The sequence below is a fragment of the Trichosurus vulpecula genome, chromosome 4, assembly GCF_011100635.1.
Source record: "Trichosurus vulpecula isolate mTriVul1 chromosome 4, mTriVul1.pri, whole genome shotgun sequence".
In the NCBI taxonomy this organism is placed as follows: domain Eukaryota; kingdom Metazoa; phylum Chordata; class Mammalia; order Diprotodontia; family Phalangeridae; genus Trichosurus; species Trichosurus vulpecula.
The window spans coordinates 180,694,318-180,705,657 of NC_050576.1; the positions used below are offsets into that span (position 1 = coordinate 180,694,318).

Below are 11,340 nucleotides of genomic sequence, written 5' to 3' on the forward strand. Positions count from 1 at the left end.
GCAGCCTCAAGGTTAAACACCAACTTGCCTCTGCTATGCTCCCATACTCCAAGACCCTTAAGGATCTCAAATGATGCACAAAGCAGATGCATTTTGGGGAAAGAAAGGTCCATAAAATGAAGTATTTACTATTTTTCTTGTCTTTCCTCTCCCTCTTCCTTCAGACCTCTTAATGGTACCATGGAGCGCTGCTCAGTCCTGAGAGTAGGGGACAATCTATTCCCTTCTTTTTATGGAAGAAACTGAGGTCCATAAGGGGGATATATGCATGTTGTGAAAGTGCTGGGGCTCCTAGCTCTAGTCCAACAGCCACATTTCCTGGGGTCAGGTAGAGGGAATGGAAATGTTGGGAATGGTGCTGCAGGGATCTCTTCTAGGTATTTTGAAACTCTGACTAGACAGATGCTCATCCTAGTTGTTCCTTCTTCTAAGTTGCTGGTTACCATCTCAAATGTGCTCTATCTGCACCCAGGCAACAAGGCTAAGGACTGACTTGCCCAAGGTCACACAACTAATTAATGATGGACCAGAAACTAAATTCCAGTTCTATTGGCTTCCTTATCCCTGCCTTCCCTCCCTTGTTAAAACTTGGGGGATTCAGAAGTGCCTGATGTAGAAGGGAGCCCCTTGAACCATGCTTTGAAGGTAGTTAGGGTTTCTGAGAGGCAGGAGTAAGGAAGGAAAGCATTCCAAATGGGGGGAACAGATTTTCAAAGGCACAGAGGCAGGAGATTGACGGAGAGCTCAGTAGAGAGGAAGTTGCCCCAAATCCCTCATTCTTCATAGCCACCTTTGGCCTTATGGTCTTGCCTATGAAAAACAACAGCTGTTTCCTATTGCCTCCCCAAATATCAAGAGTGTTCCCCACCCCCAACCAGAACTGCATCCCAAGGGTTATCAGGGCTCTACGTCTTTTGTCTTTCTCCGGCGCCAGGAAAGAAGGCAAAGTCAGTCTTGTTTCCACCGTCCTTGGAAATGTGATGTGAAGCAACGTTGTAAACAACCAAGGGAAGGGGGCTGGGAACATAAAAAGACGTATGAATTTCTCTTCTTCTAAAGTGGACACACGACCCTATCTTAAGATCTTGGATTCAGGGCTGGAAGTCACCCTAGAGAACATCTAGTCCTACTCTCTAATTTTATACAATAGCGGAATTCAAGGCTGGACAGAGGAAATGAGATGCCCAGAGTCACACAGTGAGTTGAGAAGCAGAGCTAGATTTCTAATTCTGTATCTTCTGATGCCTGCAGGGCAATAGGCCCTTAATAAATTCTTGTTGACTGATCCTCATTAGATTGTGACTTCCTTGAGATCAGGGACTGTCTTTTTGCCTTTCTCTGTATTCCCAGAGCTTAGCACAGTGCCTGACTCATTTTAAGCATTTAACAAATGCTTATTAACTGACCCATTGATTGATTCTGAATCTAGGGATATTAAGTCACTTCTTACTTTTTAACCTGGTGTTGGGGTGACTTTCAACTAAGGGAAGGTGAGAGTCCTCCTAAGGTGTCTGCCTCTAGAAACTGGGACATCTGAATCACCCCTATTCTTTAATCTCTTCCAGGATTCCCTGGCTCTGCTCAAGTCTCAAGGGCCACCCCACTAACCCAGGCTTAGCCATAGTAAGGGGGAGATTGGATGGAGGGAGAGAAGTGGGAGGGATCAAGGCTGTAGAGAGTGTGACCTTGCATATCCCCATGTCCTCCTCAGGGCTCTCCCCATTTCCTTGGACCAGAGCGGTTTGCTCTTATTTCTCTTTCTTTTGCTTCTGTTCCCCTTAAAGCCTAAGCCTGTTAGAATGTGTCCCATGTTAGAATGTAAGTCCCTTGATGGTAGGAATCTTTTCATTCTTTGTCTATATGTTCTCATCACCTAACACAGCACCTACCATGTGGCAGACACTTAATAAATTGGATTGATTGACTGATCTAGGAATTGGCCAATATTTCCAGGCACAGCTCCTCCCATGTTGAGCTCCTATTCTTAATGATTCCCATGGGTAGGAAGAAGACACAAACTAGCATCCCATTTTTGGTCAAGGAAGCGAGGGCCAACAATCCACCAACATTTCAGGTTTATAAAGCATTTTATATACTAATTTCATTTGAGCCTCACAACAACCCTGTGAGCTAGGTACTGTAGGTATTATTATGTCAATTTTACAATGAAGAAACAGAAGCTCAGATAGGTTAATTGATTTGTCCATGGTCACACAGCTGGTAAGAGGTGGAGGTGGGACTTAGTCCAGGTCTCTACTGACTCCAAAGCCAGCCCTTTTCGTGACATGCTCATGCAGCCCAAGATAGCAGAAGGTGAAGCAGTGGAGCCAAGGGCAGACCCCAGGCATCTGACTTTAGAGCCCCATGTGGGGCACATATGGGAACCCTTCAAAGTGAGAACGCTCTTGCATCAGGCATCAATTTGTGATTCCTTTACCGAGTTTGAGGAGTGAAACTGTCCATTCTTTCCTTTTTCCACTACAAGTTGAGCTGAAAGAGATTCCAGAAGTAGAAGATTCAGGCAAAGACCAGCCTAAAGACAGCTCTGAGAGGAGTGATAAGAAATCCCCAGAACCCACATCCTTCTGCTGTCATCCAAAGGGAAAAGTTTTACAAAGAACTTTGAAAAACAATATTATTCAGTCTACCTCTAAACCATCAACATTTTTGGGTTAAAGCTTCCCCTGGCACCCAGAGAGGCTAGTGTCTGCCCTTCTCCTGCCAATCCCATCCCATCAACCTGAAGCTCAAGCCACACGGCAGAGATTCCAGAACATCTAAGATGATATAACACTGCCCACATCTGGCTGCCAAGATAGGTCCTTCAGCATCAGTCCCAAGCTTGAAGCTACTCTAGCCTTGCTCAGGCATCTTATTGTATAGAACTCTGCTTAGCAGAGGACTTTGTATAAAGTAGACATTTAATAAATGTTCTTTTAGTTTAATCAGAGCTAAGAAGAGATTGGAGGAACTGCACAGCCTGGCATCTGAAGATGTTTACGTGGTGGACACCAGAGGAGTCTTACCTCCATCCTTTCCCTCTCTCTCTGCCTCTCCCAACAAATATCTCACCAGGTGATTTTTTTTCTAATCCCTGGCCAAACGAACCCTTAGAACCATAGAATGTCAGAGCTGAAGGGGATGCTGGAGGTCTAGTTCAAGAACCTGTTGCTCTCACCTTTTTTTCTTCTTGCGAACTGGATCAGGACAGTTGCTATAACCACCACCAATAGCGACAGGAGGATGATGCATGGAGCCAGAATGCGGATCAAGGGGATGGAAGGCCTGGGAACAGAAAGAAAGGGAGATGAGAGAGGAAGAAGGAGACAGGGGAGGGAGAGGGAGGTAGAAGGAGATAAGAGATTGGAGAGGGAAATGGAAGAGGGGAGATAGAGGGGAGAGGAAGAGAGAGGGGGAGATGAGAGCTAGGAAAAGGAAGAGGAGGAGGGAGATGAGAGAGGGAGATGGAAGAAGGAAAAGGACATAGGAGGGAGAGAGAGATGGGAGATGGGAGGAGAAACCTTTCCTGACCTTCACCATCAGAGTCAGAGGCAGGCAGGACTGCAGCCCTCAGGGAGGAGACCTCAGCTCTGGAGCTCACCTGGACCTTGGGTTCATATCACTGGAGCTATCGTGGGAAGTGACTGTCTGGGCCACATCTTGGGTTCTTGTCTGGAGGGTCTCTTGGCCTCTTTGAAGGATTGCTCCCCTGTTCCTCACATTTGTGAATGTTGCTGGCTTCATCTTTTCCTGGGTGGGGGTGTTCACTCTTGGATGAATTTTTGCCCCCTGCTGGACATTCCTTGTAGAGAGAAGCTGAAGAGAGGGGTTTGGGGAGACAGAACTCCTGAGCTCTATAAAGAGAAAGGAGAAAGCAGAGAATCCTGTCTTGGGCTAATATGCACTAGAACATGCTACAAATTAAAAGAAAATATTTCAACCTCAACCCCTTCCCTCATCACCTTCTCTGCACTGTTTCAATCAGGAGATGGCCCAGATTGGCTCAAAGAAGCCCAAACCCAACCCATTCTGAATGGTCTACATTTCAAGGACATCTGGCCACATCTGGACAGAAGCACTTGAGTTCTTCTATCCAGATGGATAGAAGCGGGTGCATGGTTACGGTCCAGAATGTGAGGTTACCCATCATTCTTAGCTTCCCCCTCTCCAAGTACTCTGCATCAACACACATTGCACATCTGCCTAGGATTTCTGCCCCCAGAGTGTCCCCTGTCCTCTCCCCATGCCCATTTCTTATACCCAATCTCTCCACTGACTGGGAACAACATGAACTGTGCAACTGAGCTCCATCTCCTGTCCCAGGAACAAATGAGAGGTCTCTACAACCACAGATGTAGAGATAGAAGGGACCTTAGAAGTCAGCTGGTTCAACCCCCAATGTACCACAGAGGAGAAGATTGACAATCTAAAGAGGAAAGTGACTAGCCCGAGGTAACAGAGAGTAACCAGAAGAGTTAGGATTTGAACCGAGGCCCTCGGACTCTTTTCCTTTCCTTTATGCCATGACCCCACCCCCTTGCACTGTTCACCCACACCTAAGGGTATCCTGGTAAATATTTAGCCACAGGCTGTTTGAAAAAATTGCATAAAAGACAAACTTTTAAGTTTAATCTGCAGTATTAACATTCACCTTATCACTGTCCCATTTATAAACGAACAAAACAATATATCGTCCCTTGATTTGTGTGTTTCCCTATTTTTGAAGTGTAAATGCTCACACTGAAAATGAAGCAATTGGGTCTTGAGAGCTACTACAAACTAGCCCCAGCACATCACTGCCCTCCTCCCTGCTCAGTGTACTTTGATTTTATGTCAGTGGGCACACTGATCAGGGACAGACAGAGAAGGAAGGAGATGGTAGCTAATAACAGTCACTTAGCCTGCCCTCTCTCTGTCGGAACACAGGCTCCCAGTCCACTGCCTTCATGGCACAATACTTCTCTAGCATAGAAGGCAGCCCCCCTCCCACCCTCACCACTCCCCAAAAATCAATCACTCACTCAACTCTGGAGACTGAGTTTCCCAAACTTTTGCCCCCTGCTGGACACTCCTTGTAGAGAGAGGCTGAAGGGAGGGGTTTGGGGAGACAGAGCTCCTGAGCCCTATAAAGAGAAAGGAGAAGCAGAATCCTGTCTTGGGCTAATAAGCACTGTGCATCACAGCAGACCTGGAGAGTTCAAGACTCCAACTGAGACCTTCTAGTATGAAGAAGTCCCAGCTCCTCCATCACTCTCTTGTGCTCTTTGGAAAGAGTAAAGCCAGCTCTCAATTTTCCTTTCTAGGGAGGGATTCCTAGCAGTGAAACTGGCAATCCTCAAATACCAGGTCATAGATTCATAGATTTAGAGCTCTAAAGGACTTAACCCTTTCATTTTATAGAAGGGCAGGTTGAAGCCCAGAGAGGTTAAATGATTTGTCCTAAGGAATATAGGTAGTTAAGTGGAAGAGGAGGTTTCCAACCCCAATTCTCAATGTCCAAGTCTAGTTTTCTCCACTACAACATTTCCCTTCATCTCTGCCAGTGTCCTATTTCTATCTCTGGAACCACCATTTCCCTCTGTTACCCAGGCTTAAAACTTTAAATCATTTTTTGATCTCTCGCTTCTTCATTCTCTATTTCCAAATCAGTCACCAAATCCTTGATTTTTTTTCTTTCAAAAGATACATATAAAAACACCCATTCCTTTCTCTTTATTCCGCTAGAAATCACTCTCATTTATGTTCTTATGTTAATAATATAAACTCATTTCTAGAATGCTAAGCATTAGAGAGGATCAGAGACTCATTAAATTTAGATCCAGAAGAGGCCTTAGAGACCATCTAGGCCAACCTAGGCCAGTCATTTTACAGATGAGGAAACTGGGACCTGAAGAGGTTAAGAGACTTGTTTAAGGTCTGTGTAAACGTTACGATCTCCATTTATAGTCAAGGACACTTGCCTATGGTCCCACAGCTTGCTTATTCCACACTCGCCTCTCCATCACTATGACTGCTGCATTAACTTGCTGGTCTCTGAGGATCCAATCTGTACCACCCCCTATAATCCACTCTGCCCACAGTGGCCTGTACAATCTTCCTGTGGTACCAATTGGATCACATTACTCCCTTGCTCGATAATCTTCAGGGGATCCTCATTGCAAATACATGATAGACTCCCATTCTCTCATCTCCTCTTCGATTACAATGCCATCCCCCTCCCCAACTAAGACTGACTGGACAGGGAATTCTCAGCTGACCATTCTCTTCCTAACTAATCTAACATATGACACCTACGGTAAGTCCAGGTGGCCTACAGAGAGAAGAATCCTCCTTTCCCCCATCATCTAGCTAGCCCTCTCTACTTTCCCCTACAGCTCCAGCTCTATTCTCCAATGAAGTCAATGAGGAGGAAGCTGGGTGGCCCTGTGGACAGAGTGCTGGTCCTAGAGTCAGGAAGACTTGAGTTCAAATTTGGCTTCAGAAACTCCCTAGCTGGGAGACCCTAGGCAAGTGACTTAACTTTTCTCTGCCTCAGTTTCCTCAACTCTAAAATGGGGATCATAATACCTCTCACGGTTGTTGTGAGGCTCAAATGAGATATGTGTATATATTAAATATTAAGCACTTTTGAAGTGCTTAGCACAGTGCTAAGGATAACACACTTAATAAAGGGTTATTTCCTTCCCTTTATATGAGGGGAAAGTACACTGGAAGAATACCTGAGTTACAGCTATGTGGCTCTAGATGAGTCATTTAATAACCTTTTGAGATCTCAGAGAAGGGGCCTTAGAGACAATTTAGAGGTGAGCCTTAAGGTCCCTTAAAACATAAAGATTCGATGAATTTATTGGGCCCAAACCCAAACCCTTCCCTCCACCATATCCCTCAGTGACCCTGGCTTCGAGCACCCAAAGCTATTAGTGTCTCCATTCCCCAAACTCTCAATGGCTCTTGTCATAAGAACCCAAATCCTCTCAGTTCCCCAGACTACCCAAACTCTTTAGGATCCTCAGCTCCAACCAAAAGAACCTTATGACACTGGGGGAAAAAAATTAAGTATCGGCTGAGAACTGCAGGGAGTAGTGAGTTCATGGTGTCCTGAGGGAAGCAGAGGGGGCTTTGCCTTTGGGGACCTTCTGTGGAGCATACAGAGCCTAAAGAGCATCTTCTAGTTGCTACTAATGGGCCTTTAAGATCCCAGTAGGCAGCAGCCCTAGACTGAGTGAATGGTCAATGTGGTAGGGGGAGGTTAAAAAGACCCAGAAATACAGCATCATCCCTGGCTTGGAAGTACTTAGAAATGACCTTGACTACAGGGTTGGGGGGTATCATTAGGGCTCATCTCTTTTGCTTCCAACCTATGACAGTTCTCTACACAATAGTATTAAAAGATCATAGCCTCCTCCCTTTACAGGTGAGGAAATTGGAGTCCATAGAGGGGGAAGTGACTTCCCAAGGTCACTTTGGTGAGTCAAGTTTCAAAACCGTGCCAAATCCATTACTTTCCAATACTGACTTTCATTCCTTTTCCTTGAGCATCCCCATAGCACCCTTCCCATCCCTAGCCCACTTCAGCCTCAGCTCTCTCGGTTTAGAAAGAGAAAAGATTACCTGAAAAAACATCCACAGTGACTGCAAAAACCTCATCAAATCCAGGCATGGAAATCCCACACTGATATTTCCCAATATCCTGAAGGGAGACATTCCTCATGATCACAGTGAATGATAGATTTTGGGGATCGTCCTTGATGGACACCTTGCCATCTGTTTCTTCTTTCCCTGCCTCTGTGCTGATGACAGTGGCACAGCGGCTAAAAAATATTCCTTTGTCTTTGCACCAGTATTTCTTGTTTTCTTGATACTTATCCTCATAGGAGCATTGCACAGACAGAGAGCTTCCCTCTGGCCCACTGACTTCCTTTGGACCCACCACAGCTCCATAACCTGAAATCAAGTGGAGCAGAGTTGGCAGTACCTGGAGCTACACAGGCTCAGTTACTTCAGGGAAGAAGGAATGGGGTCTTTCCCCTCAGAATTCCTCTGCTTCTTCCTTTATATGATCTCTGAGATCAGTAATTCCCCCCAGTTTCTCTTGGAAAATGGAGTCAAGATTATGAGCTCCATTGTCACAAGTGAGACAATAAAAGATGTCAGACAAGGAAAACAATTCACTTAACTCACACTGCCAAACAGAGGCAAGAGTGGCCTTACAGTTTCCAAGTCCAAGATCCTTAGCTCAGGTGCTATTTTCTAGGAACTGAGTATCTCTCTCCGGGAAACCACCAGAACCAATACTCTCCTGGCATCTCAAGATGGAAAAGGGAGAACGGACATTGTTGGTTTGGAAACAATTGGGTGGGATGGGATAGATGGAATGAGAGAAAAATGCTGCAGGTGGGCTGATCGGAGCTGGCCTGAAAGGCTGATTCTGGGGAAGGAGAATACAATGCCCAAAGTCCTTCACTCTGGAGGAGCTGGAGTATCTTGCAGACCTACAGTGAAACATGCCAAATCCCAGTCCCTCCTACCACCCCAGGGGCTTTCTAGTCAAATCCATTCTGTTCTCACCTGGAATGATGATCCAACCCCAGAGCAGCAGAAGCCTCATTGTCTGTTCTGGGGCTAACTCGTGAGGGTTAGGAAAGATGATTCTTTGTCCTGGGCCTATAGGGAAGGGTTCATCAGGTCTATGTAAGACTCCTGCTGATTCTCAAAATGTTAGTGGGAAAGTGAGATCTCAGCAGTTAGTCTCTGCTTTTAAAGGTATTTCCCACAGAAGCATCATTTCCTCCAGATATCTCACATAAAAGTGAAGAGGGAAGTGGAAGGGGTGTATGCTTCCCCATCTGGGTGGGAGGGGTTTCTATCAGCTGATTCTTCAAGTTTCCTTCCAGCAACTATGTCCATCTACTTCTTCTCCTCCCCAGTTCTGAGTACTCAGAGAAACCAGGAGCACCCCTCTTCGCCCCTCTCTTGCCCCCCCCAGCCCTGCAGCTGAGAAAATTCCGAAGGCTTTTCTCCTGTATTTGCTAACCCTGAATAATCGTCACACTGACTGCTCAGCTCCAGCATAGCATCATCTCCATTCAAGTCCAAGGGACTTGATTGAGTACTACTGAAAATGACCACTGGGTGGCAGCAGAAGGTTGAGATGAAACCCCTAAGTAGCCTCTGTCTCTGCATGGTTAGAAATTTGGAGGGGTGAGTGAGAAATACAGAAATGTGGATATTTAAATTTTTTGTCAAGGAAAAATGTAAACCAGCTTCCTGTATTATTCCCCACAGAGACTGTTCCAATCTTTTTAGTCTCTCTTTGATCCTTTCTTTCCCTGTCCCTACTTAGAGCACGTGCCTGTTCCCATTCACTGAGAATGAGGAACTGAACCAAAAAGCTCTTTAACTCCTTCTATTCCTCCAAATTTATCAGCATAAATCCTGATTCTCTTCTTCTTTTCTCCAGTCTTGGACAAACTGGCCTGCCAATTGCTCCTTGTACGTGACATTTCATTTCACATCTCTTTGTCTCAAGTGAAGGCAAGTTAACAAGCATTTATTAAGTGCTGTGTGCCATGTTGGGGCAGCTAGGTCATGCAGTGGATAGAACACTGGGGCTGGAGTCAGAAAGATCTGAGTTCAAATCTGACCTCAGATACTTACTAGCTGTGTGACCCTGAATAAGTCACTTAACCCCTATTTGCCTCAGTTCTCCATCTGCAAAATGGGGGCACCCTGGAGAAGGAAATGGCACACCAACTCCAGTATCTTTGCCAAGAAAACCACATGGACAAAATGGAGTCACGTAGAATAGGACATGACTGAACAACAACAACAAACAATGCCATGAACCCTGGTCATACTGTTATACCAAGAGCGAGCTAAACACGCCACAGAGTATAAGTTTTAAATGGAGAATTTATTAGCCGGCGATCATTCGGGGTTCAACCCAAATCAGAATGGCCCAGAGTTGGGGTGAAGAAGTCATATTTATACAGAAAAAACAGGGTGCAGCGGTCAATTATCTCTTGAAGTTTACAGGCCAGGTCACAGGGTGGTCCAGCGGAACAGGAACAAAAGTCCTGACAGATCAAAGATTCTGACAGGTTATCGTTAAGTGGGATAATCTTATCTATTGACATTCCTTGGAGGAGTCACGGAGCCCCAGGGTCATTAGCTAAATGCCAAAAGGTCTGAGTCCATTCTTTCTTATGCAAACTGGGGTTTTCTCAGGGGTTGTGGGGCAGGGGTCTCCTTAGAAATAACTGATTTCTCCAGCACCACAATACAAATACAGGAGAAAAAGAAAAACAGATTCTGTCCCCAAGGAGCTTATATTCTAAAGGAGGAGAACAACACATAAAAGGAAGCTGGATGTAGCGGGGAGATGAAGGTGCTTGGAGTGGGGGCATTGTAGAGAAAGTCTAGGAGAGTCAAGAGTACAGCCTAGAGAGGAATGAAGATATGGATGGCAGAGCCTCCCACTTAAAATAGAAATTCTGGGAGGAATTGGCCCTTAAGAGGGAGGGGCAGAGGGTACTTCCAATATGAGAAGTTGTCCAGGGGTGGACTGAGCTTCCAGGGTTAAGAAGTTTCTAGGGCTTGGTAGAAAAAGTTTGGGAGAGACAGGAGTGTAGCCTGGAAAAGAATACATGAAATGTTTGTTTTTTGCTAGAGGGAAGGATGAGGAGCTTCGGTTTCAGCTTGCTCAGTTTAAGGTCCAGGTGGGACATCCGGTGGAGATGTACAGCAAGCAGGAGAGATGACTGTGCTAGCTCTTAGCCCTTCTCTTAGTTATGACAGCAGGGTCGAGTAACTTGTTCTCAGAAGATGAGAAGTATTTTGAGACTATATTTCTCTTTTGTTGACTTGCTTAGGGTACCCCACAGCAATCTAAAAGGGAGAGCCTCCCTTTTAGACCCTCTACCTTTGTGTCTATTATATCCCCCTGTTGCTGTGTAAAATAGTATGTTAATGTGGTGATGGCCCCTAGAGGTAGGCATCACTCATGGTTGGAGGTCCTTAATCTCCTTCTCTACCCTCCCATCTGCACTTGGGCCACTCACTAGAGCCCTGCTTCCTCTTTCTGCACCTTGAGTCCATTAACTTCTTTGTCAGGAGATGGGTAACATAATACTCTTTTGTCTGTTTCAAGTAAACCTGATGTTTGTCCCCTTATCCCTTCTTCTATTTTTTTACCCTTCTGCCCAAGCACCTCCATTAGGAGAAGCAGCAAATTCCACTCCTTTCTTTTCCCTTTCTACACTGATGTAGTCTTCTTACTCTCTTTTCTCTTTACCCTTTTCAAACTCTCAGAATGGAACCAATCCACCCCTCAGGAGTCTT

General features: G+C 45.5%; 1 protein-coding gene across 1 annotated transcript; it reads right to left on the minus strand.

Annotated features, from left to right (window-relative positions):
• Positions 1-2,405: 2,405 nt before the first annotated feature.
• CD300LG (CD300 molecule like family member g) lies at positions 2,406-8,777 on the minus strand. The gene is given in 7 exon segments (XM_036758221.1): positions 2,406-2,490; positions 3,179-3,262; positions 3,264-3,285; positions 3,602-3,854; positions 5,022-5,123; positions 7,612-7,944; positions 8,569-8,777. Coding segments are annotated over 6 exon segments (798 nt in total). The 5' UTR covers positions 8,609-8,777; the 3' UTR covers positions 2,406-2,490; positions 3,179-3,214.
• Positions 8,778-11,340: the final 2,563 nt, after the last annotated feature.